At 40.8% G+C, this 27,303-nt stretch overlaps 1 protein-coding gene across 1 annotated transcript in view; it reads left to right on the top strand.

Annotated features, from left to right (window-relative positions):
* The window catches only part of MGAT4A (alpha-1,3-mannosyl-glycoprotein 4-beta-N-acetylglucosaminyltransferase A), a 50,501-nt gene that overhangs the window by 14,807 nt on the left and 8,391 nt on the right, over window positions 1–27,303 (top strand). Inside the window, exons 3-12 of the mRNA XM_033147563.1 lie at window positions 8,495–8,662; window positions 10,095–10,235; window positions 12,567–12,700; window positions 17,595–17,641; window positions 18,494–18,607; window positions 19,911–19,986; window positions 22,317–22,431; window positions 23,739–23,869; window positions 25,427–25,534; window positions 26,303–26,496. Of these exons, the coding sequence (XP_033003454.1) occupies window positions 8,495–8,662; window positions 10,095–10,235; window positions 12,567–12,700; window positions 17,595–17,641; window positions 18,494–18,607; window positions 19,911–19,986; window positions 22,317–22,431; window positions 23,739–23,869; window positions 25,427–25,534; window positions 26,303–26,496 (1,228 nt within the window). The remainder of the gene's footprint in view (window positions 1–8,494; window positions 8,663–10,094; window positions 10,236–12,566; window positions 12,701–17,594; window positions 17,642–18,493; window positions 18,608–19,910; window positions 19,987–22,316; window positions 22,432–23,738; window positions 23,870–25,426; window positions 25,535–26,302; window positions 26,497–27,303) is intronic.

The following is a 27,303-nucleotide window of genomic DNA, read 5'->3' as shown; positions in this document are numbered from 1 at the left end:
GCCCAACAGTCATAGAAATGAAATCATCATCAACAACAAATCCCATTGTGGGGGGATATGGCGCCTAGATGTTCCATTGTGGCAACTGCAACCCAGGTTTATGGTCCCATTTGGCAATTAGCTTATATATCTGCTCATCTAGCAATTAAAATGGGTATAGGATTCCAGCTGTACACTTCTTTTCCAGTTTAAATAGCTTGTAGGACTTTTCTTTCCTCTCCCCGCTATCACACTGATTGATAGTATAGGAGTAGTTGTTCTGTGTTTGGTTGTTTTTTGTTTTTGCTTTGGTGGGAACGGGGCTGCTTACTCTACAGAAATTATTCACCTATGTCATGCACTCTGAATGTTGCAGGGGCAAGATAACATTAACTGTTGGATTTTGACCTTCTCATGTGCTGTTATCGTTTGTGGCTTATATCTAAGGCCTTGCCTTCCTGCTATCCTTTTTCTTATAAAACCATTAGTATAGAAGCAGCATAGAAAATAGTTGCAGAGGGTAAAGTGGCTCAGATTCAGAACTGATAAAAAAAAGATATTTGCTTAGTGTTAAACTGATACCAAAGTACATGAAACTCTCTAGGGAGGGTAATCTGCAGCTGGAGTGCTTCTGTCCTGTAGTCACTTTGCAGGAGTGCTTGGAGAAAAACCTCCAAGGGTCTTAAGGTCAGGTGGGTATGTATGCAGTGAGATGGACTTCCATGTACCCAAGTTTCTGAACTATCATCTTTAATTGGGCCCATAAATGGAGTAGGAGCCAACGAATGGCTAATTACTGTCCTGATGTGATTATGCCACCTGTTGGGCAGACTTTTAGCCATATCCTGGTAATTTCCAGACTAGTTTTAAAGTCAGTAGTTCATTTGGGATACTACTAGTGTGTAGATCAATGAAGCAAGACTCTTGCTATCCAGGTAGAATTGCAGCTAGGTCTCAGTGTCCTGGGGGTCATGGACTACTTTTTCCCTCTAGTTATAAAGATGGATCAGTGAGCAACCCCCAGTATCGATCTTTGGGGTAGAGCAACCCCCATGCGAACAGGTTTAACACTAGTTATCTGGACAAATGGACCACCTGTTGACTATAACTTATCTGAGTTGAGTGTCTGCTCACTGACTCTCAGTCAGCCAGTTATACTCAGTGCAGAAACATAGGCCTGGATTCAACTAACCCAGAATGCTAGCAAACGTCCTGGCGCCTGGCTAATTTCGAACGCTGTCCAGAAATTACTCTTCTGTATGCAGTGGTGGATTTCTGAACCAGCCCATAGCATTGATAGTGGCAACTGGTCCAACCCCTTTCAGAAATAGGAATCCTGCCAAGGACTAGGTATCTTCCTTTCTGGAGAGCGGCACTCTTGAATATGTGTTGGATATCAGGTATCACAGTGTTTTTCAACCACTGTTCCGCGGCACACTAGTGTGCCGCGAGATGTTGCCTGGTGTGCCGTGGGGAAAATTGAAAAATTACTTTATATATAGTCAATATAGGCACAGAGTTAAATTTTTAAACATTTTTTAACATTTTCTAATGGTGGTGTGCCTCGTGATTTTTTTCATGAAACAAGTGTGCCTTTGCCCAAAAAAGGTTGAAAAACACTGAGGTATCAGGCAATAATGGTGCATTTGCTACTGTGGACTCTTTTAGCTTGATACAGAGATCCTTTTTCTGATGATGTTGTGGAATTACCTAGGCCCAATGAGGGCTTTTTCCTGTATTTTATGTGGGAAGAAGGCAAGAATGGTTGTGGCTGATGAAAATTTGTGTGGGTGTATTTAAATCTGTCTTGGAGAAAAGCTTTGAGGATGGGAAAAGGTTGTGTAATGAAATCCAATGAAGGTGTAGGCAGAGTTACTTTTCTCAGAATGTGAAATGTCAAGCCTCTTCAAATATTTACATTTAATTTCTGAAGTGGATTACACAATAATAACAGAGTTTTATATGCTCTTATGTAATGCCTTGAGACAAAAAAAAAAACAAAAAAACCTTCTGCACTGGCAGTTCCTGAATGCTATACTGTATTATGTCTGTTTTTCATGCCCCTGAAAGCTCTAGTGAAAACATTTCACTATACTGTACAGTGGTACCTCGGGTTACCGACGCTTCAGGTTACCGACGCTTCAGGTTACAGACTCCACTAACCCAGAAATAGTACCTTTTAAAATGTTTAATAGATTATTGTATTTGAACATTTTGTTGGAAGCTGCCCAGAGTGGCTGGGGAAACCCAGCCAGATGGATGGGGTATAAATAATAAATTATTATTATTATTACTATTATTATTATTATTACTACCTCGGGTTAAGAACTTTACCTCAGGATGAGAACAGAAATTATGCGGCGGCAACGTGGCTGCAGCTGGAGGCCCCATTAGCTAAAGTGGTACCTCAGGTTAAGAACAGTTTCAGGTTAAGAACAGACCTCCAGAACGAATTAAGTTCTTAACCTGAGGCACCACTGTATAAAAATGCTTTTTATATTTGGCCAGTGGGGGTGGGGGGCAAAGAGCATATCTAACAACGGAGTGAAAAACATTCTAGGTTTTTAAAAAACGAAATCTTCTATGGTAACATTTGTTACCCAGGAGATAAGAGAAGATTATTAATACAGCACAAAATTAGTCTGGATTTTGCAGACATGTAAAGAAAGAAGATGAAACAAGGATTGAACTATTTAGCCCACTTTATGAAATTTCCATTACATAACTGTAAACAATGGCATCTGAAACTTTCCTTTGTATTGTGTGTATTTCCTTGCCCTTTTCTTGTCTAGGGAGTGGCTGTAGTATTTGGAACAGTATTGTTAAAAATATTTTAAAAATATGGAAATATTTAAGTGAAGACTGGATATACATCGGTCAAGGATGCTGTAGTTTCCTGCATTGCATATTTTGCATTGAGCAAGGAGTTAGACTAGATGACATCTGAGATCCCTTCTGACACTGCAGTTCTAGGATCTGACTTACCACACGTTTAGACCCTTTCTGGGTTTGACTCGTGATAGTCTCTGACCATGGTCACACTTGTTTGGCTAGACTTGTATGCTGTACTGCACAGTAAAGGTAAAGGGACCCCTGACCATTAGGTCCAGTCACGGACAACTCTGGGGTTGCGGCGCTCATCTCGCTTTATTGGCCAAGGGAGCCAGCATACAGCTTCCGGGTCATGTGGTCAGCATGACTAAGCCGCTTCTGGTGAACCAGAGCAACACACGGAAATGCCGTTTACCTTCAGAATCTTGCTGATCTACTCCAAGTCATCCAGACATCTACTAAAAGGTAAAGGTAAAGGACCCTTGACAGTTAAGTCCAGTCGCGAACGACTCTGGGTTTGCAGCGCGCATCTTGCTTTACTGGCCGAGGGAGCCGACGTTTGTCCGCAGACAGTTTTTCTGGGTCATGTGGCCAGCATGACAAAGCCGCTTCTGGCGAACCAGAGCAGCGCACAGAAACGCTGTTTACCTTCCCGCCAGAGTGGTACCTATTTATCTACTTGCACTTTGACATGCTTTCGAACTGCTAGGTTGGCAGGAGCTGGGACCGAGCAACGGGAGCTCACCCCATCATGGGGATTCGAACAGCCGACCTTCCAGTCGGCAAGCCCTAGGATCTGTGGTTTAACCCACAGTGCCACCCGCATCCCTTGTACTGCACAGTACTATAGTGCAAATGTTAAATAAATGTCTGTTGTAAGCTGTAACTGAACAATGAGTTTTTCCTCTGAGGCCAAATCAGGCAGTATAACCACCAGGGCATTCATATTTAAGGAAAGGAAGTTGTCTGTAGGAAGTATTAAACAAAATGAAGGGGGGGGGGAGCTCTTTAAAAAAAGGTATTGTATCACTGATAACCAAGCTTTAGGGATAAAAAAAGGTTGGTGTAATTCAAGAACTGAGGAAGTCATAGGATTTCTGGAATTCTCAACAGAAATAATCCCCTGTCCTCATCCTTGCCAAGGATAACACAATCTTATTTCTGAAGGCCAAAAGCTTATTTAGTCCTGTTGCAAAAGAATGAAAAAATGTGATTCTTCGGCATGCAGCTCCACTTTACAGTCTAGTGAAGGAGACATAATAAAGCAATCCAAAGGCCAGCAACTGGTACTGTAACAGTAAATCTGAAATCAACTGACATTGAGATTGAGCTTTCCAGGCAATAGCTAGGTTGCAACCCCCCCCCCATCCCTCAAACTAATCTGGTAGGGATTCTGCCCCTAGTTATATTGTTTTGTTGTGATTAGTGAAGGAAGGAAGAGGGGGCTGTGTTTAATTATCCTATCTATCCCCTGCTTTTCAGCCATCATTGACTTCCTTAGTAGCTAACAGTTAAAATCCATACACAGATACAATTACATTATGAACATAGCATGGGCATAGCAGGTTCCCTGGCCCAGGGGCAGTTTATGGCGAAGTTCAAGCACTTCCTTCCACAGCATGGAGGTGAGATTCTGCAGATAAAATTGGTGGTTGGCTGGTGGTGAAGATGCCAACCCACAAAAGAAGCACTACCAGGTATTTTAGCATAACTAAAATTTCAGAGTCCGAAAGATAAATAGTTTTGCTTCTGGCTCTGAAAGTTGTGCTGCATGTATTTTTTTTTTTAATGGAGTTTTTCGTGGATTTTTGTTCCTTGGTGGCATGCAGATGTGTTTTTCTTTAAAAATTACCAGTTTATTTCACTTGATGCTGAAGCTAGAGGAATCAGAGGCAAATGAGAAGCAAGAGGAATTGGTGTCTGTGCTATTCAGTGGCCTTGCAACCATATTGTAGGAGCAATATGAAAATGTGTTTTCAGCTTCAAGAGTCTTGCCTGTTAGAAACTCTGATATATAAGTTAGGCACCAAATGGCTCCTTAAACCAAGGTTACAGTCACCAGAACGGAATGTCTAGTTGCCATTTTGGGGCAAGACAGCTCTAAAGTCTTATTTTCCAAATGATGGACTGACTTTGAATGATTCTCAGTTAAACATCCGGCTAGTTCGGATGACAGCCTTGAGCTAGGTTAAGAACTCTAAGAACTTAAAGAAGAAAGTCACTTGATCCAGGGACAGTCCACATAAATATTGGGCTATGCCTGCCTCTTTTTCTTAATGGTGACTGCTCCTGCTCAAGCTACACAGAAAAAGCATTTTGGTGCCTGAAATTTATTCCAGTTGTATAGATAAAATATAACTGATAATATTCTACAGGTTGTGGTATTAGTGTGTGAAAACAGTCAAGGTCCAATGATCCCCAGGCATGCACCTCTAGATGATGGAGATGTCAGGCCCATCCTGGTGCCCATGCATCTTCACTTGGTCGCAAGTGGTCGATAGCCAAGTGCAAAACGTGTCTGGCACCTGGCTTAATTTCAAGCCCTACCTGTATCTGTATCATCATCATCACCATCATTTTATTTGTATGCCGCCTTTCCATAGTTGAAACTATGCTCAACATGACAAGATTTACATAGTTACAAATATAACAGAAGTCATAAACAATAAATAAAGCACAACAAAAAGTACACAACCAAATAGCTTTTGTAGCTGGAGTCAGTCAGCACTCCACTCTCCCAGGCCAGATGGGAAAGGGCCAGCTAGGTAGGATGCAGGTCTTCCAGTGCTCACAGCCAAGATGGTCTCATTTGAAAACACAGATAAAAATAAAAAACAATTAAAAAGCAGCCGCAGTCCTTGTGAAGCCTGTCAAGCCCCGCCTCCAAGCCAGGTGGAAAGCATATGCTACAGTTTTCCTTGTTTTCTGGTACCCAACCCTGATAAATTGCCCCCTATTTTTGCTGTTACACCTTTGTTTAGCCTTTTGGTTCCTGTGATCTCCTAGATTTGATGCCGTCAGGATTCAGCTGCCTCTGTCGGGACTCTTAAAAGTTAAATGTACAAATGGGGTAACAGATGTATCTTGTATCTAGTGCACATGGCAGTGTACAGCCTGCTGTTTCAGGCACCAATAAGGCTAATTTTGAACTGCTGATAACATACTGCATGCCAATTGTGTTTTTCAAATACACCCTTTGTTGTTTTTTTAAACCACACAACGACCTACTTTCTTGGATTTTAAATTGGTGTGGGATGTTACGTTGCAGAGCAAACCAATATAGCAGGTGGAGGAGGAGGGTACTCAGTAGTGCAACAGTGCATATGGAGGAGGGGAAGCTCAGACAGTAATCCTTTGTGTTGTAATTGAGGTATTATGAGCACATGCCTGTCTTCATCTGTTCAGGGTTGGAGGGCATGGTTTAGTAATCTAGACACCATCATTACTGCATTTGAATTTTGAATCTGGGAATTTTGCAGCACTGTAATTTGCTATAACATTACTTGTTTTAAGTAGTATTTATGTTGAAATATTTCACTAATAGTTCTGAAAGAAAATATTGTATAAATCCAGGGTGGGCAGAAAGATTTGGGATCTGCTAATGGATGTCTTTGGGACGGGGGTGGCACTGTGGTCTAAACCACTGAGCCACGGGCTTGCCGACCAGAAGGTTGGCTCTTCGAATCCCCATGACGGGCATGCTTGGTCCCAGCTCCTGCCAACCTAGCAGTTCGAAAGCACATCAAAGTGCAAGTAGATAAATAGATACTGCTCCAGTGGGAAGGTAAACGGCACTTCCGTGCGCTGTTCTGGTTTCGCCAGAAGTGGCTTAGCAAACCCAGAGTCGTTTGTGACTGGACTTAACTGTCAAGGGTCCTTTACCTTTACCTTTTAGTAGATGTCTGGATGACTTGGAGTAGATCAGCAAGATTCTGATGTGCCAGTTGTCCTACAATAGCAACAACTAAATTAGTTCTTCCATTATAGTTTTTGCAAGTTTGGGTTGTTGCCTGAGAAACAGGAGTACAGTGGAACCTTGGTTGTCAAATGCTTTGGAAGTCAAACGTTTCGGCTTCCGAATGCCGACAAACCGGAAGTGAATGCTTCTGTCGAATGGCTTCTGAGGTGTGTTTCTCAATTTTTTTCAATGGATTTTGCTGACCGCCCATTATGCCTCGGTTGTCAAACGTTTTGGAAGTTGAACGGTCTTCCAGAACGTATTGCGTTCAACAACCTAGTTTCCACTGTACTTAATTTAGAAGATGGTTAGGAATAATGGAATTCACAAATGATTCCATCAGTAGTTTATCCTACAATGTGCCCACCTGGCAACTGAGAATCTGGAGTCATATTGGTAGTGTGTGTGTGTGTGGGGGGGGAGGCTCACATGACTGCATGCTTCTCCATGGGATGGGGGAGAGAAACCTAAGCAAGAACCTTTATTTTTGATACCTAGGTTTTCTGTGAGCAGGGGATTCCTTGCATGGGGGGGGGGGAACCTTGGCATGTGAATCCTTCTGCACGATTTGGAGTGTTGCAATGCATATGGAGGTTTACCAGCTATAAGAACTTGGCTCAAGCACCACCTGAGTGTACAGATTTTTAACCACAGAAATGCCCGTTCTTTCTCCTCTTTGTAAATACATCTAAGCCAAAAGAAGCAGAATATAGGAGGTTCATAAGGTGAAACGAGGGTTCATGGATCTAACGGGTACCTTGAACCCTGTTGTTGGCTGTGTCATGAATCAAAATTCGTCACTTGGCTTGTGTTTTCTTATACTGAGAGCACAGGTTTGAAGTTTGCCCATAACTTTTAGTGCTACAATGTTAGGTTGCTCCGACCTATAGTGCCACCCATAACCTCTGGGTTTCATACAGTGAGAAGAATGCAACCATGCTGAAGTGCCACACTGCATTGTGGGGCACTGCCTAGGCTTTTGCTCCAGACACCAAAGTTATTACACACTTTAGCTCAGTCTTTTAACTACATGGCACAGTATTGATTGTAGATGTTCTCTAGACTGCAAAGCAGTCTTAGAAGATTGCAAGATCCTTGCATCATCTTTCAGGCCCCCTTCCAAATGAATGCCCCTAGGTCTTGGGATTGCAAGATTTCTTTTTGCTACATGAACCAAAGGTCATGATCTCTTTCCTTATCACTGTACTTTTAAGGTCTAGTCAAATGGGCACAGATGCTCTGGAATGTGCAGTTTCCCCTCCCCAAGGAATGCTGTTGTCCTTTAATCTTATGTTTTGCTTAAAACGAAGTCCTGTTTGTTGTCATCAGTCACTAGAACTTGCTTTTCCTGACTCTGACAATGTTGCAGAGCCACCTTTCTAAAGACTCGCTCACTCTCCTCCCATTCATACAAGTTAAAATTGATGACATAAAAACAGTAATCTTAGTAATAATAACATCATACATGAGCATATTCACAAAGACTCATTTTGCAAAATAATATTGTTATGGTGTAATTGTATTTCTTCTTGGTGCTCTTTCTTATAGTGCAGATAAGTCTTCCAGTCTATTCCCACCTGCTAAATTGTATCTGAAGAAATGTTATATTACTAGTTTGGAGACTCTGTGTTATTTGTTTGAACTGAAAACAATTTTTTTTTTACAAGAGGAGCAGCGTTCACATATGTCATGACAGACATAAAACTGCATTATTTCCACTTCTAGAGAAGCTGATTGCTTATCAAAGGGAATTTCATGCTCTGAAAGAACGTCTTCGCGTAGCTGAGCACCGAACCCTGCAGCGTTCTTCTGAATTAAATGCCATCTTGGAGCAGTTCAGACGGGCAGTCGCAGAAACAAATGGAAGTAAGGATGCACTGAGCAGTGTTTCAGGTACAGGCTAATTTTCTTGTTTATTATTATTATTTCTTAAAAAATACAAATTAAAGATTGACATGTTTGCCACTTCTCTCATTCTTTTTCTCCTTGTGCATTTGTAAATATTCATTTGTTGACGAGTTTGTAAATAAAAACTATCCCGTAGACATAGCAAATATTTCCTTCCTTGCTCTTTCCTTCAGAATTAACTCTGTTCCACCTTTAGAGTGCGTGTGAGAAGCAAGTGCTCAGATTCAGATTTGCACAGGATCCAATTTCTTGCTTTGTACTGAATGTTTGGGAATACACTATACCTTGCATCTAGAGATTATTACATGGTTTCTGTTGCTTTGGTGAAGCAACCTGACATCCAGGCTATGAATACCTAAATAAAATTTCATTTTCCCAGTATGGGAATAAATGTCATAGAATTGTAACGTTGGAAGGAACCCCCCAGGGGTCATCTAGTCCAACTTCCTGCAATGCAGGAATCTCAGCTAAAGCATCCATGACAGATGTCAACTGCTTGTCTATATTTGCATTCTTTCTTATTTCCCGCGTCCTGAGATATGATTTGGTTCCATGAAGGATTCTGGATTAGATCTCTATATAATGTTTGCAGAGAATTTATTCATTTGGGCCAATGGCGGGGGGGACAGGATGGGACATGTTCTCTTTGCCAGCCCCCTGGTGCCAAACTTCTTGCTTTAGTGACTTTATTATAGATTAATCATTTAGATAAAACCAGATTTGACTCCCTCAGGTGCAAAAACTCATCTAGGCTTTGTTTTCGTAATGACAGCTACCAGCATTCTTCAGGTAGAGGGGTTGGTTGTAAAACCACCCTTGGAATTGTAGCGCTCTGAAGAGAACAGAAGTTTATCTAGAACTCTCAACACCCTTAACAAACTACAGTTCTCAGGATTCTTAGGGGCTGTTTAAAGTGGTCATAAAGGTAAAGGTAAAGGTACCCCTGACCGTTAGGTCCAGTCGTGGATGACTCTGGGGTTGCGGCGCTCATCTTGCTCTATAGGTCGAAGGAGCCAGCGTTTGTCTGCAGACAGCTTCCGGGTCATGTGGCCAGCATGACTAAGCCGCTTCTGGCAAACCAGAGCAGCGCATGGAAACGTTGTTTACCTTCCCGCCGGAGTGGTACCTATTTACCTACTTGCACTTGACGTGCTTTTGAAAAAGAGCAACAAGCCCTCTTCATTTGTGTAGCCAACTTTCAAATGTTGCACAGAATGCTGCTTCCATTCCCAGGCAAACCACTATTTTGTGACATACCATGACTATTGCTTATATTTTAGAATCTTTTTTTATAAAAAATACTCTGTTTCATATAAACCTGTGAAATGTGTACAGTTCCTTACACTTTGGGTTAGATATATGGTTAGGGTCCATTTTGGTTGGATGAGCTATATAATATGTATATATTTCTTTTCAGACGAAACATTAAAACTGCTAAAGGAGTTAACAAGCAGGAAAGCTCTTCAAGTGCCAAATATATATTACCACTTGCCTCATTTATTGAAAAATGAAGGAAGCCTTCGACCTTCAGTGCAGGTTGGCCTTGGAAGAACCGGAGGTAAAACTGACAATATTTCTATGATTGATGCACTTGAAGATGTATACAAACCCTTGTGGCTGTAGCAAAAAAGCTCAGTACATGACTACTTGCAAACAAAAGATAAAAGAATCTTACTTCTTTTGTTAGCTGTCTCTTAGAATTCAGGTTGAATCCAAGGTGGAAGAAGCTTGTCTTTAACCTTCTCTTTTATTGTCTCATGCAGATCCCACACTTTTGATGTTAAGGTATAATAAAAAAACCCACTAATTTGAAGCAGCATGTCTGTTCTTAAATTAAGTTTTTTTAAAAAAAATAACAATGCATGGGTTTTCCCACATGCTCACAAATTAGTAGGCTAGGGGTGGAATTCAGTGTTGTTCTATTACAAACGTTCCATCTGTGCAAGCAATTACAGCTTGCCAGATGGAACGAACCTCCTCCCTTCCACTCTCCCTGCATGCTCTTCTGGAGGCTCTCCTGACCCCCCAGAACCAATTGGGGGGAGGAGAGGTGGGGAAGCCCCTTTGCACAAGGGGAGATCCTTGCACAGGGTTCCGCTGATGGGCACATTAAGTGATTCCTGCCCATTGTTTCCATTCTGTGTTGGTACTGCGGAATGTGGAATACAGGGGTAGGTAACTGGGCCTCCTTTAGTTGCTTTCTGCTTTTTTTTTTTTTTTTGCAAGTGTTTAAAGTACATACAGTAGTTCCAATAAAATATAATCACCTTGGTCCAAGGAGACCAATGCAACTGCTGCTTATTAAATTTTTTTTGCATGCACAGTGGGGACTACTATTTATTTTTCTCCTTGACAACTCCTCTGCAACCCATCAAGAAATGGTCTCTGACACTCCCGAGTCAATACGATGGTGCTGTACGTAGTAAGGAAAACTAGCAGTGCACTTCAGACATTGGCCTGGTTCCCACATGACACTAAGCCATGGTTTATAACTTAACCATCTGAACCTGGCCCAGTGTTACAACTATGGTTTGTTAATCACAAACAAACCACACTTACAAGCCCATGGTTCACTGATTGTTTATAAACCATTATGGTAAATGTGTGCTTCTTGTTCTGAATTTGCACCCAGAAAAAATTGGTGTGTGAAGTGACCTGTATAGCATTTCATAAGGCACAGAGGAGTTGTTGAGAAAATGAATGAAGACTCACTGTGTAAGTAGATCTTTGGCCCCAAGGTAAGTGGGTTGTACATTCTCCTTCTACATCAGTTTTGATTCTTTCATGTTATGCTATTGAATGCCAGTCCTGCAAAACAGATTAGTAGGACCCAGTCATGAAGACAGCTCCTGAGAAATGTTCACTATTGAATTATGGGTGTCTGTCTGCAAAACATTATTATCACATCTGTTATGTTGCTCTGCATGGATTGTTAAGTCTGCATTATGTAGTGACCCCAAAGTTTTCATAATCCAACTTCTGTTGGTTGGCTTAATAATAATAATAATAATAATAATAATAATAATAATAGAGAGGCTTTGCATTTGTGAATTTTGTAGTGTTTTGATTTAACGAGATGTGTGTGTTTTAATGCATGTCAGGTATGAAAGGCAAATGATTAAGCATTATGGTTTATACGTAGGTATGTGTATGCATGAAAACTCTTTTTAATTGAAAGGGTTTCAGCAGGCAAGTGACTTGTATGACGCACTTGTTGGCAAAAATCTAACTGTAAAAAGAAAAGATGGCAGTTCTGGGACAGCTTCAGACAACCAGCTCAGCACCCCCCAAAAAAAAACAACAACACCCCAACTGTGATAGTTTTTCAGATGTTCTGCAATGGTTTCCACATGGAACATGGGGGCTGGAGGATCCCAGGCCCCATGGTTCTCAACATCCATTGACTGAGAAAGCTGTTTGTGTTAATAGAGTTGATGGGGGAAGGGGTTTCAATTACAGGAACTGAGGAAGAAAAAGTGGGTGATGCTGATTTTGGATTAGTGATAATGGATAAGAGCTATGTAGCTAGGAAAAACCAGAGTAAAGGGAGCCTTTTGGGAGGAAAGTTGTATCTTGCACAATCCAACATTTGAACAAGATTCAATTTTCCTGACCAAAGAGAGGCTGAAACTTTGGTCTGAGACTTTTATACAAACAAACCATCCATAAGAACCGCCCCCCCCAAATGTATGCTTTCTGTTTTGATTATACCTTAGTCTTGAAATTGTTTTTGTTCCTTTGCACCGAAATCCAAAGCAAACCAAAAAAATACCCCTTGATTATGCCCTGTTTCACTCTGTTATGTTTTAAAGTATTTTTACACCTTATATAACAAACCACCTTTTTCTGTTCAAACCACCTGAGTGAATTGCTCATTGTTGTTTTTCAGTTTCTATAGTAATGGGAATTCCGACTGTAAAGAGAAAAGTAAAATCTTACCTTACAGAAACTCTTCACTCACTGATTGACAAGCTGTCTCCAGAAGAGAAACTAGACTGTGTTATGGTTGTCTTCATAGGAGAGGTAAGCCCAAGGCTGGCTGTTACCATTGTAGCTCTGTTTCTAATTGCAAGAAGCATCAGTGTGTGGGATGTTACTGCTCCTTACGTTGTTTGTAAGTTTTGTGTTTCATCTCTCCCTGCTGTATAGTCATATTGAAAATGTTTTGCCTTTTCTGAACATGAAGAGGCTCACTGCGTGTGAAATTATATCTTATTCCACACTCCTACACTGAGTGGGCTTAAATTCAGTAGGGAGAATTAAGCAGATCTTTAAAATAGTTCTCATTTAAATACTTTGCTTACATTTTCATGTGCATTTGTATGGACAGTGAAATAAAACCTGCATTTCTGATGGAAAATGGTGATTTCTGGCTAGCAGCTTGAGCTGCATATGGGTGATAGTTTTGTTATTCCTGTAGTATGATACAATTATGATGCTATCAGCTGCTAAAGGCACTTAACAGAGGAAACAGACTTATGCCACAACTACAGTGATGTTCAACATTCAAACAAACAAACAAAGACAGAGCTTGCCTGTAATTGTGATGGGAGAAGAAACACCTGCTTCCAGTTTCTATCTGGTGCAAGCATGTGATGGCATTAAGGTAGTCTTCAAGGTGTTGTGGGCACTGCCACCCTACCTTAATTTTTAAAACCAGCACAAGAGCAGCATTGTGAACTCTTGCTACTCCACAGCCCAGGAGTATTGCTAGGTCCTAGTCCTGGGTAAAAAAGTTAAGTGGCTGTGCTTTAATTAGTGATAATGCCCCGAGCCCAAATCCATGCTTTGTAACCATTCAGAAAAATTGAGGATTAGACATTAAGATGAAGATTTTAATAATTATGCAATCCACATTCATGATGCTTTTTTACTAAGACCGGCCAAATACCGGTATATGCTTTTGACCTGAAGACTTTGCTGTCTAAATTTTGATAGAAGGGGAGAGGAAAATGTATTAATAAGGAATAGACACGAGTATACAATTACATGTATAGTCTTGTTTAGTAAATTTGTATACTGCCCTTCATCTGAAGGCACTGCTGATTTGGGTTCTAGTGTTGCCCAGATTTCCTGGTTTCATCTTAGGCAAAATGCACTTGTTAAATCTGTGCTCATTCAACCTATATGGGGCGTTTTGCTTTCTCTTTGTTGTTTAACTGAGAGAGAATAAATACATTGTGTACATTAATACATGACTGTTGAATTGTCTAATTAAGTGGATAGGTACTAACACAAAATGAGTTTGCGCAGCTGTAACAAATTTAAGATCGATTGAGAACGGTCAGGAAACTGGCTTATTTCTGGAGGCTAATCCATTAGAATACAAAATAGCATCTAAACAGTTCTTCAGTACTCTGTCCCCACACATGTTTCAAAGAAATTAAGTGACTCTCCAGAGTCCAGACATTTGATTTTACAATTATCAAATCACATTTAGTCAGTTCTATTTTTCTAGAAAAAGAAGTGCTGGAATTCCCCATGTATGCCTCCTTTGTTCATTTATAATGGCAATGGGGCCCATCTGAAAAGTGCCGGAACTGAGTTCTGGCGAGTTCTGGCTGAAAAAAAGCCCTGCATTTAGTTCAAATAAATCCCTAAAGGCATAACTCTACTCTCAATCTTTCAACAGTTCTGCCTGAATATTAAATAAAAAACTGCTCTTTCTAATTGGAAGGATTTTCAAACACATCTCTAGGTATTGTGTATTTACCCCCCCCCCCCTTTTGTCATTGGGTAGTTAGCTTTATAATACATTTTACACTTGGAATGGAGGTTAAGCAATAAACAGCGAGACAGTCAGGACAAATGTGGCATACAGTAATTTAGAGATTAAATAACCGCCCAAACCTAGGCTGTGATGTGCCACTTTTTGCAGTAACATTTTTTTCAGTTGCCTATTGCAGGTTAAAGTGAAAAGGTGGGGGGGGGGGAATTGGTGGGAGAGCAGAGAGAAAAGGAGCAAGCTGAGCTGTGGAAATGCCACACAAAACCTGGACCTTGTTTGGTTATCAGCCGACATAAGGACATAGGAAGCTTCCTTATACAGTGGTACCTCGGTTTACGAACTTAATCCATTCCGGAAGTCCGTTCTTAAACCAAAACCGTTCTTAAACCGAGGCGTGTTTTCCCTAATGAGGCCTCCCGCCGCTGGTACCCTTCCACCGTTCGGCTTCTGTTCATAGACCAAGGTAAAGTCCACAAACCGGGACACAACTTCCGGTTTTGTGGAGTTCGTAAACTGAATAGTTTGTAAACAGGGCTGTTCTTAAACCGAGGTACCACTGTACTGTACTGATTCAGACCATTGGTCCATCCGGCATGCTTTGTTTAAATCAGTGTTCCCCAAACTTGGGTCTCCAACTGTTTTCAGACTACAATTCCCATCATCCCTGACCACTGGTCTTGCTAGCTAGGGATGATTGGAGTTGTAGTCCAAAACAGCTGGAAACACTGGTTTAAATTGGCTAGTAGGGGCTCTGCAGGGTTTCAGGCAGAATACCTTTCCAGTCTTACCTCAAGATCCCAGGGATAGAACCTGGAATCTTCCACGTGTGCTTTACAACTGAAAATATACTCTTTATGCTGAAATACCTTTAACAGCAGCCAGAATAATTTTAGACAAACTGTAGAAGCCTGCCAGTTCTCTGTACATTTTTTAAATTATATAAATTTGTAACGGTGAGGCTTGAAAGAGATTGCTTAAGCTAACTTCATTACAAATATGAATGTGCTCCTTTATAAGACAGTTTGAGCTGCACAAAATGAGCATTGTGGAGTATCTCCCGTCCCCAAAAATTTTTGTTGGGAACATATACCTTGTTTGCTAACCAAGGCAGCCAGCTCTACAAATATATGGTTAAGACTGTTTGCCATGACTCTACATATTGCTTATTTAACAGCAGAAGCTACTATTGGCATTGAGCCTGGAGCAGCAACAGAGTTAGCCTGGAAGTTATGCAGACCTGTATTTGATGTAGTACACTTCTGTGATGCATGTAAAGGAGGAATTATTGTACAAAGTTTTTTTTAAAAAAACAAACAAACCCAAAAACAGTCTTTCTAAACGGTGCACTAATTTCTAATTTGGAGCATGTATTTTCCCCAAACTGTACCTCCCGTCATGTTGATATTGCAGGTTCTCAGTACTCAGAACTCTACAGTTCTTTTACCCAAGGAAAATGCCATTTAGCCCCCTAGATACCACTTTTTTTGCTGTTACAACTGATGTAATACAATTGATTTCATAGATCTATGAACCAGGGCATCCAGTGCAGGAACTGGGAAGACCACACAGCTTCCAAAGAGAGCTTGGTACACAAAACAATGTGAAACCAGAGGATAACTCACGGTCTCTGTCAATGGTGGAAAAACACATATGAAATACAGGAGAGGCTTTGTGAGTCAGTTTCCCACTGCATTTCCTTTAGCACCACACTTCAGAGATGAAGGTAGATGTGTATTGTAGACAAGTGAGATATTTCTGATTATTCATTTTAGCACTTTGCCTGTGTCTGTAAAAATCCAGCTTTTAGTAGTTTATAGTTTTACATATGATCAGACAAGGGGAAGAACTCTGGCTGGTATGTATTGAACCACATTTTGTTTTCCAATGCCTTGCTGGAACTCTCATGCAGGATGGGAGGAAGTGCAGGTCAGTTTGTTGAAACTAGCACAAGAAGAGCAGGGAACGTTCTGTATTTGCTGCTTTTCTTAGGCTGCCTTCAGAGGTAGATTATTCCAGGGTGGTGGTTTGTTGGCACTGAGATACTCAGAGTAAGCAAAAAAACCCCGATGCCTTTTCATTAGAATGGTATGTTAGATTGCAAGGTAAGGTAAAGGTCGCTTCACAGTGCAAATATGTTAAAGTTATAAAACAATCTAAATATACAACATGAAAAACCCTACAGATTGCATGTAGGGCAAATGTATCAAAAACAACCATGGTGGCTTAAGCAGTGTAGTTTAGCAACCGTTCGAGCTACATGCTTTTCTAATGGATTTGGAGAGATTTTTCTGTTCCCTTGGGGGTAAATTCAGATTTGAGATTTCTATAGAGCAGGATAAAAGCCTCTTCATTCCCCAGATCCGTTCAGAAACTAATTTTTGTGTGTGTGCCAAGGCGTGATGACACAAATGTCCATATCCATTGTTTCTGTGAGTGGGAGAAGCAACCTGGGGAAGGTGGAAAAGAGGACAGGAGTGAGACTTAGGTTCACAAGGAGTTTCTGTGAGCCATTGGTTCGAGTCCTACTTTCCAGAGCAGGAGAAAACAAGCTTGCTCCATCTTCCATGTGACAGCCCTTTAGATATTTGAAGATGGCTATCATATCTCTTCTCAGTCCCCTCTTTTCCAGGCTAAACATACCCAGCTCCTTCAACCGTTCCTCATAGGACTTGGCTTCTAGACCCTTGATCATCCTAGTTTTAAATTACTGTTTTTCTCAACAGCATACGTAGAAGCAGGGACTTGAACCTTTCCCTATCCCTGATGCTTTTTATTTAGCCATGGAGAGCATTGCTTTAAAGATACATGTGTCATTGACAGTTGATACATGGCCATGGTTATTATACCACCACATAGGCTCTGTTTTCACTAAAGGTCTTAACACTGTAGTAAATTAATAAACACAATTTTATGAATGGAATTAAAAATTGTGTTGGCCAGTATGCGAGAGTGAAATCAATCCCTTGGTATTATTCTATGTTTGAATGGACACATTTTGTGATCTCTGTCATGATAACTTTTTGATGAATATTAATCATTATTTTATGTATTTAAATAATTTCTAAGCCACTTCACTGCTACTTGGATTTTTGAAAAAAAAAGCTGTAGAAATTATACAATCATTTAAAACTTATTTGTTATACTTGGTTCAAAGATGTTGCTTAAAAATGCCTCTCTTTCCCCCCCTAGACAGATCTTGATTATGTAAATGGAGTTGTAGCAAGCCTAGAAAAGGAGTAAGTTTATTTCATTGTTTACCCATTGTTTATTTCAGTTTTAGTAATAGTTTTCTTCATATGCATGGGTTGCATACTGTGGTAAATTACACGGAGCAATTAGATGGTCTCAACTTGCAAAACAGCAAATGGGATTAAAAGGTTCAGTCTGTCATAAACGGATTATGTTGGCATGAAATAAATGGATTGCAAAGCACCTATGCTAAAGCTGCTATGCTAGCGCTGAAGTACAGAAGCAGCTACCTGCATACTTAAGAAGTTAATGCATATTGTGGTTTTAAATAATAGATTATGAGAATTAAGGCCAGACCGTAAAGCAATTTCTGCTTTTGTAGAAGACCTGGCTGCCAGTTCTTGCTAGTTGCAGCTGCTTATGCATTATTGGATTCAATCCCAGTGGGATTTTCAAGGGACATGGGGAGGTTTTGTGGAAGGGGGAGATCATGTAGAAGTCATCTCACAGCCTTTGCACCCCAACCTGTACATAACACTTTATATATGAATCTACATTAGTGGTTAAGCCAGGCATAGGCAAACTCGGCCCTCCAGATGTTTTGGGACTACAACTCCCACCATCCCTAGCTAACAGGACCGGTGGTCAGGGATGATGGGAGTTGTAGTCCCAAAACATCTGGAGGGCTGAGTTTGCCTATGCCTGGGTTAAACTGATATTAACTTGGCCACAATATGATTAGGCTGATATTAATTCACCTGGTACTACTGGGTGAGCGCTGTGACTGAACAGAAATTTGAACCAACCCAGCTCCAACATTTGATCAACACTTTGGGTTTCTGGAGTGTAGCGTTCCCTAGAATAGTATATAACGACAAATCTGAACTTTCTGAATACAGGTTTTCTAAAGAAATCAGTTCTGGCTTGGTAGAAGTAATAGCTCCACCTGCATCCTACTACCCTGACTTGACAAACCTAAAAGAGACATTTGGAGACTCAAAAGAAAGAGTCAGGTAAGAATTTCTCAGGTTACTGGGGAATAATAACTTCATTCATTGCAGCTTGTAGAGTGCATTGAAAATTCAGGATATGGAAATTTCATAAACAGAAACTGTCATGTTCCCCCGCCCCCTAGTATTAATAGTAAGTGGGGGTGAAATACTCAGATTGCTACCATAGGGGAGAAACGTACCGTATTTTTCGCTCCATAAGACGCACTTTTTTCCTCCTAAAAAGTAAGGGGAAATACCTGTGCGTCTTATGGAACGGATGGTGGTCCCTGGAGCTGAATTGCCCAGGGGCCAAAAGCAGATTGTGTTTTTTATTTTACAAAGAGAAAAGGGAGTGTTGAAAGGACCCCGCTGAGCAGCTGCTGATCAGCAAGAGATCGGGAGAGAGATAAGAGTCCCGGCTCCCTTTCAGCCCGGCCCTCCATTGTTGAATGTGCTGCAGAGGGAGGCTGTTTGTTTCCCCAGGACATGTGACTGGCTGATTAGATTATCTGTCTGGAAACAGTAGAAATGGCTCCCTTTCCTTTAGCAGCTGCAGAAATGTGAGTTAAACCCCATAAAAATGGGGCTTTTCCTCTTTGCTTTTCCCCCTTTGCAAAAAAAGCTGCAAAACCTTTAGCTGATCCTCAAAAAAAAAAAAAAAAAAAAAAAAACAACCCAGGGCTTTTCCCTTTGCAAAAAAGCTGCAAAACTTTTAGCTGATCCTCAAAAAAAGGCCTTTTGCCTTTGCAAAAAAGCTGCAAAACTTTTAGCTGATCCTCAAAAAAGCCAGGGCTTTTCCCTTTGCAAAAAAGCTGCAAAACTTTTAGCTGATCCTCAAAAAAACCAAAAAAACCAGGGCTTTTAGAGGAGGAAAACCAGAAAAATATTTTTTTTCTTGTTTCCTCCTCTAAGAATGAGGTGCGCCCTATGGTCCGGTGCGTCCTATGGAGCGAAAAATACGGTAAATCTCTCTGCACCGTGCTATTCTCCTGATTTTGAAATTTCTTCTCCAAGATGTTCAATCTACAGGGCAAAACATATAGGTACTTGAAATCTTGTTGCTTCTTTGTGGGACTGCTTGGTACGATGGCTTGTAACAGGCCACCGCTGAACAGCAGTTGGCTTGTTGGGAGAATCCTGCAATGAAACAACTGAAAGGGCAGACTGCCTTGCTTCTGGCAGGTCAGCTGCCCAAATGGTGACTCCAAAGAGGACCTCAGGGTTCACCACCATGATAGGAATGCTACCTCCTGAAACCTTGTATATATGCCTTCATTGCCTACTGAGATGTTTAGTTTAGAAAACTAACTGTATTTAATTTCAGATGGCGGACAAAGCAGAATCTGGATTATTGTTTCCTTATGATGTATGCACAGAAAAAGGGTGTTTACTACATTCAGGTAAGTTGTTGTTGTTGTTGTTTTACTTTGAATGGTGAAAACTAGTATCCAAGACATGTCCTGTGCTCTTGTAATCAGCATGATATAAGAACAGTTATTTAGTTGAATTGCAGTGTTGGCATATTATATTGGAATTGATTATAAGTGTTTTATAGATAGACCAAACAAACAAACAAACAAAAAGCCAAGCCAACTAAGGGTGATGGGTATGTAAATCATAACTTTTTAGGAAAATAGAACTAAAACAAGTAAGGTGATTTGTAGTTGTGTTTTCCCTTTAAACGTTTTAATTTAAAATATAAAATGCCTTAGTTAAATATTGTTGGGTTTTTTAATATAAAAAAGTCATGCTAAGATTCTTTCTAGATTTAGTTGTTTGAGCAAGCCTGCGCTTATTACTTTAGAAACAGCTGTAATTGCCAAGGTCATGCTTTGCAAATATGGTTTAGTTCATCACATATGGCTGCAATAAGACCAAGATTGATATGCACATGCTTAGTTTCACACACTGTCTAAGTAGATGACTCTAATTCAGTGAATCTAATTTGCTCCTGTAAAACTGAGCAGCTGCGTCATTTCTTGCCTGAATAGGATTTAAGAGCAAAACCCTGTAATAACTACAGAGCTGCACAAATGTTTTTTTTCCAGCTCTGCCTTCGATCCTACATCATCAAAGTAAATTTGGAAATAACACATTTTATCCTTTAAGTGATTCTCCTGCAGTGCCTTGCCCCCGCATATAGGCAGCCATTCCATATCCTATCTGCACATAAAAGATGGGATTGCAACAAGAAATGGATAGAATCGCTGTCTGACATGATAATTCCTACACTGTTTGGGGTTCTTTTTTGGTATTCCCTTCTTACATGCACAAGCTTTTTGGAAGTTTATTAGATCCCAGGTAACATCCTTGTATAACCGTGTCCCTGTACAATAAACAGCTTTTAAAAATCCTATTGTGCAGGGTTGTTTTTGTTTTAAAATATGCTGTCTCTCATTAAAAAACCCCACTCTCTATTGATATTGTTCCACCAGAGTTATTCCATGTGAGAAATCTAATTCTGTAGGTGGATTTAGGGAAGCTTTTAATGTGTGATAGTTTAATGTATTTGATTTTTGTTGGAAGCCGCCCAGAGTGTCTGGGGAAATCCAGCCAGATGGGTGGCGTACAAATAATAAATATTATTATTATTTTAAAGGCATGGCCGTATGGTCATGCAATCTCTAGTTTGGCACCATGGAAAGAAATAATATTGGAGACGTTGCGTTGTTTCCGATTGTTACCCTCTTGTTGACTGAATGCATTTTTAATCTTTTGGAGGATTCCATTAGTGGAAACGTGGGAGGTGATTTCTGCTGTTTCCCCCTTCAGCTTCCTTTGCACCCCTCAAACTCTACTCTAGAGGTTTGGGGCAACCATGGAACAATATGTTCGGTGGCAGAGGGGGAGTCACAGCTGGAGATCGGGGAAATTTGTGTCCATGGTTCTCATGGAAGCCTGCACTGAATCAAATGTTGGATTCAGACCCTTCTCAAATATTTCTGTTTAGACGATGACCAACTTAGGGTCTCTTCAACCCTAAAATTTCATTAGTAATGGGCTTCTCATAAGGGCAATGTAGTTTTGATCACCAAAAGCACATGGCATAAAGTAACACCCAGTTGTGTTTTTGTTTTCCATTTAATTTCTGAGTTAACAGGACAATCCTGCTCAGAAGTAAGTTGCAATTAATCAGTGAGACTCAGGGTACTTCCAGATAGGGACTGGAATAGTACAAACAAGTCATTCAGATATCACAACAGTAGGGTGTTTTTCCCCCCCTTACCGGATTTTGCTTGGAAAGGGTAAATTCAGATTAAATTTGAAACAAAATATGCACTGGCATTTTGATGCCCATGATGTTCTGGGGATGCTGCCAATTTTTTTTTTATTTTTAAAATGCATGTATGAAGGGCAGGCATCTTGCAATATACCCGTTAGCATGTATAGGATTGCAGCCTCTCAAAAATTATTGCCCTTTTTATTTATAGTTTGCAGTCCCCTCCCAGTGATTGCAGTTGAGGCAAATAATGAGCTTGTATCTAACAAAGTCATTCTATTAACACCATGACTTCTGCTTCTACAATGTAACTTCTCCTCCTCTCTGTGCTCCCAATAACATTTTTGGGAAGTGAGGGAAGAAAAGTTATGTTAATGGAACGCATTTGTTGGATGCGGCCCAAGAAGTTCAAATGTACGTTTGAGTTTGAAATGTGGTTTGCCTAACACACTCTTTTTTCACATTTCATTTCTTCTTTCTTTTGCTGGTCTTGCTCTTCGGCTCCCTTAGCTTGAGGATGACATTGTTGTCAAGCAGAATTACTTCAGCACAATAAAAAATTTTGCGCTTCAGTTGTCATCCGAAGATTGGATGATTCTTGAATTTTCTCAGCTGGGATTCATTGGTAAGAGAAATTCCTCTTTAGCAGGTTTGAAAGGGGTGGAGGAAGGGGTGTGTGGTGGGGGCGGGCCGCCCCGGGTGTCCCTACTGGGGGGGGGTGCCAAAATGCCGGGCGACACCGCGGGGCTTGCAGCACGCCCAAGCCACGTGTCTCTCTTGGGAGTGACGCGGTGGCTTGGGCTCCCGCAGGCTCCGCAGTGCCCCAAATGGTCCACCTGCTGTAGGGTGGCTGAGTGGAAAGAGGCAGGTAGACTCCTCAGAGGCCTCACAGAGTGTCCTGCCTCAGCTTGTGCCGCCCCTGGGCGCAGGGCATGCACGCTGCCCCAGGCACCTGATCGGGTTCCTCCATCCCCTGGCAAGTGCAGGGGAGGGTGGAGAGAAGAAGAGAAATCCAGCACTCTGGCAGAGAATCCACAAAAATGTCCCAACTTTTAAAATATGGAAACACAGTGTTGTTGTTTTTTTAAATTTTGTGACTTTCCCAGTATAATTCCACATATTCAGTTGCATGCTGATTGTTGTGACAGAATCCAGCTGCTGAAAGTTAGAATAATTCTATAGCAGTGGCTGCCATCTCAGAACATGACAAATTTCTGCATGGGCTCCAGTAATTTAAAATATTTCACGTGGAAGTTAGGCTCATTGAAGAGCTGCCCTCATTTGAGAGGTTTCCCACTACAGCTTTCCTGCCTCTGTCAAAGCCAGTGACTTCAAACTTTTTGCTTATAAACCTTTCCTTTTCAATATGGTATTCACTTGACTGAATAGGGAAGATTCCTACCTTTGAAGTGAAGAGGGCAGTGCTTGTGGACAGGGAAGCTTCATCTGCAGTCTTATAGCTCCTGTATGTATGTGCATAATGTCTGTTGATCAGATTGAATGAGGAACCTGAAACATTAGAGCTGTAGATCTATCACAAAAGGGTGGGAATGTGATTTTCATTGCAGATTATAGGAGACCAATTTTTCAGTGGGGAGAAACATAGCACATGTTCAGTTTTTGTTAAATATCCTATAAACCAAGGAATATCTGGGTAACTTTCTCTCAAGATTCTCAGCCTCTGCAAACCTTCTGCCCCATCTTTTCTTTTACCAGTTTGTGTTAAGATTCTTTTAAAAAAGCGACCCACCAAATCTTCAGTGGAGAGGGTTTTTTTGAGCACCAGATCTTTATATATAATTTATAGCCTGCTTCTGGAATTTCTGTTACCTTTAGTCACACTAGCTAAAGTGTCTCTTTTGGGGGGGGCAGGCTGAATTTGCAGTTACAAAGCACTGGATAGCTGCTGATATAACTTCATTTTATTTACAGGTAAAATGTTTCAGTCTCCAGATATTACGCTCATTGTAGAGTTCATATTTATGTTTTATAAAGAGAAACCTATTGACTGGCTCTTGGATCACATTCTTTGGGTGAAAGTTTGCAACCCCGAGAAAGATGCAGTAAGTTTTGACTGTTAAATACTTCTCATAAATATGTGAATGGCCTGGTGCAAAGGCCAAACCACGGCTTAGTGTGAATGAGCAAATGGAGAGAAGATTGTGGCTGCTTTGGTTCCACCACTGCACTGCTGAACAAAGCCATGGCTTGGCTTAGTGCAAGGGTGAGGAACCTGTGGCCCTCCAGATGTTGCTGGACTACAACTCTAATCATTCCTGACCATTGACCATGCTGATGGGGGCTGATAGGTATTAAGAGTTCAGCAACATCTGGAAGGGCACAGGTTCTCCATCACTGGCTTAGCATGTCATCTGAACCTGGGCTGATGGCTTAGCTCTCTCCAGACAAACCACCAGTTCTAGACAATAGGAGAAACCTTGGTTGCAACTCATGCTTCGTCTGGAAGGAGCTAAGCCATGACCCTGGGTTTGGATGACATGCCAACCCAAACCATGACTTATTTCAGCACAGTGCAGCAGTGGTTTGACCAGGGAGGAGCAGAACAGCCGCAATTTCCTCTCCAGGAGCCTACAAGTGTGCTTGTTCACATTAAGCCATGCTTTAGCTTAGCATTACATGTGAACAAGAACAATGTAAGAAGTCACTTTATTGTGGATATCTTTGTGAAAAGGCGTCTCTTCGCCTCTTTCACACATTACAGTACTGCATAGTGAAACAGAAGCATTTACTATTCTGTGAAATCTGTGGGAAGCTATGATTTGGCAACCATTATCGTACGGGGGAAATGGTTTGTCTTTAGGAAAAAATGAAATGTAAACATAACGGGGCACTACAAAAGTAGTGGCCGACAACCATTTTCTAATTTCTTCAGGCTGGTGAGGATGTAAAATGCTTATTTGAAAGGGTGCAAGCAGAAGTTAAGGCCTTTTGTTTGTAGGGGGGCTAAAATATCTAAAATGTGTATTTTACTATGGCCCCCCCAAGAAACCTGAGCACTTGACTACATCAAAAACAAAGTTCCACGTCTCAGACTGTGCTTGTACAGATGGCATAGCTGCTAAAATTAGCAGGAGAATTGCACAGAATTACTCATCACCATGGTTCTTGTAATAGACTGTAATTATGGTGGCCTGCAGTCTGAGTGTTGTGATTCCTTTAGCATTGACACTGATCTGTTATACTGAGCTACAGATGTGAATCATTCTGGGTGCAGCCTTCTTGGTTCTTTCCACACCGTAAAACCCACTTCGGTCTACTGAGTGCTATTGATAAATTCCTACTTTCTGTTGAAGTTGTGTTGCTATGAGAGGGGGATGATGGATTGCCTTCCTTGATAGTTAATATTTCATCCCTTGGCACAGGGTCTTTGATCTTTGTGGGGTCAGGTTGTGCTGTTCTGTCCGTGACAGTAAGGTTTTCTTTTCTGCTTGAATGAAAGGCAGGGCATCAAACAAAACTACGGGGCTATGGAAGGCCGGCATCAAGAATGCTGCACAATATTTCAGCTCACTTATTTTTAAGTCATCATGCGTAAGGATAGCGTTTAACTTGTTCTGCATTACTAAAGTCTTCCCCCACACCCCAACTTTTCTTTTAAGAAACATTGCGATAGACAGAAATCAAATCTCAGAATACGCTTCAGGCCTTCACTTTTCCAGCATGTGGGTCTGCACTCCTCTCTAGCAGGAAAGATACAGAAACTTACAGTGAGTACTTTATGCTTCCTTTCCTTTTATTGGAAGATCAGGTTTTGCAACTTGCATACTAATCCATCTTCTGGGTGATGTTGCAAAGTACAGCTGTCTCTAGCTACTGCAAGGCTCCATGGCTGACGATCAAATATGATTAAGCAAAAGTGCCACTGGTTGTGATGGGTCTGCTCCTTTTTCTCCTATTCTTGTGACCCCATCTGCACCAGAGGTTCCCCCCATCCTCCAGAGTAGATTTTGGGATACATGGAGGCTAAAGAGGGGCGGAGGAACAGTAGTTTAATTGTGCAATACTGTCAGTGAGGGAGAGGATATCACCCCTTGTTTGCTACAGGGTAGAGGGAAAATCTTGTTCTTCTCATCTCTAATAAAAGCTGTCTTGTTCTCTTTCTCTCTCTCCCCTTTTAAATAAACCTTCTTAAAATTGTAAAACTTGTTTATTAATATTAATTGACTTTGAATTTTTCATTTAACTGCAAAATAAGCCAGTAGCAGAGAGAAAATATATTATGGCTGATGGCCAGCTTGACAACAGAGAGAGGATCAATAATAGCTGCATAAAATTCAGGAAAGGAAAACATGAGACTGAACAATAGACTCCCAACCTGTGTTGAGGAAAATTTCCTGCCAAGGGAAATGTTTAATGCTTCTAGATAAAAGCTGCTTCAGGCAGCTTTTTTTTTCTACAGCTCACTGAAGCAGAGTCTGTTTTGTATCTGCCTTCTTCTTCAGTTCCTAGCTTAATGAATCTTAACGTCTTTTTAGGATAAAGACTTCCTGAAACCATTATTGCATAAAATTCATGTCAATCCACCTGCAGAGGTTTCTACAACTTTGAAGGTCTATCAGGTTCATGCTCTTGAAAAAGCCTACATGGGTGAAGATTTCTTTTGGGCTGTTACACCAGTTGCTGGAGATTATATCCTCTTTAAATTTGACAAGCCTGTCAATGTAGAAAGGTAAGCGCTTCCATGACAAAATGAAGCTTCTGCTGAACTGTGTCTTGAAATGAGGTTGGAACTACAGTAAATCAACCAGCTTTATAAACAATTGTTCATGGCATCCAATAGAATGATTAGCTTGCTTGTTGGACTTTTTTTGGTCAAATGTTTGGTATTTTAGACAAAACAAAGCCACACCGGTTGTTTAGAATTAAAATAACCCAGTTGTTATTTGTGCCATTTTGGAATGCAGATTGTAAATTTGGCTCCATGTGATGTTACTTTTCTTCTTGCAAAGAAAAACTTCTGCAGGAAACCATTTTGTACTATTAGGTTAGGGTAGAAGTGTACTGTTAACAGATTTTAAGTTCTGTTAAGTTCTAAGTGTATTTAGCACTCAGCTTTAATGTTTTCATGCACACATCTCTATGGGAATTCTTTCCAGTTTCAGTTGCTTAGACATGCTTATTAATCCTGTCATGAGGTTGGAAATGAATTTTCAAGAAGTGCTGCATGGTCATTTAAATTAAATGCTGGTGACTAAGCAGAAGGGTATATCTTGGAGGTTAAATGATCAGCTGGGTTATCAAAATTTCACATTGGAATAGGTCCTTAGGAGTCATCCTTGTTTTAACATCACTGGCCATGAACTTGTTCTCAAAATTTTACAGCTGTGGGTTAAGAAGCAACTACTTGCTGATTTCTGATTCACCCACTAGAGATATTGCTGGCAGAGCTTACTTGAATAAAGTTGAATTGTGGGTGTCCCACCAAAGGGGAGGTTTACAATTGCCAAATTTTGTATTTTGTGTAAACATCACAAGA

The sequence above is a fragment of the Lacerta agilis genome, chromosome 4 (genome assembly GCF_009819535.1).
Source record: "Lacerta agilis isolate rLacAgi1 chromosome 4, rLacAgi1.pri, whole genome shotgun sequence".
Lineage (NCBI taxonomy): Eukaryota > Metazoa > Chordata > Lepidosauria > Squamata > Lacertidae > Lacerta > Lacerta agilis.
The sequence above is the reverse complement of the archived record's forward strand: the minus strand, read 5'-3'. Positions and strand labels throughout refer to the sequence as shown.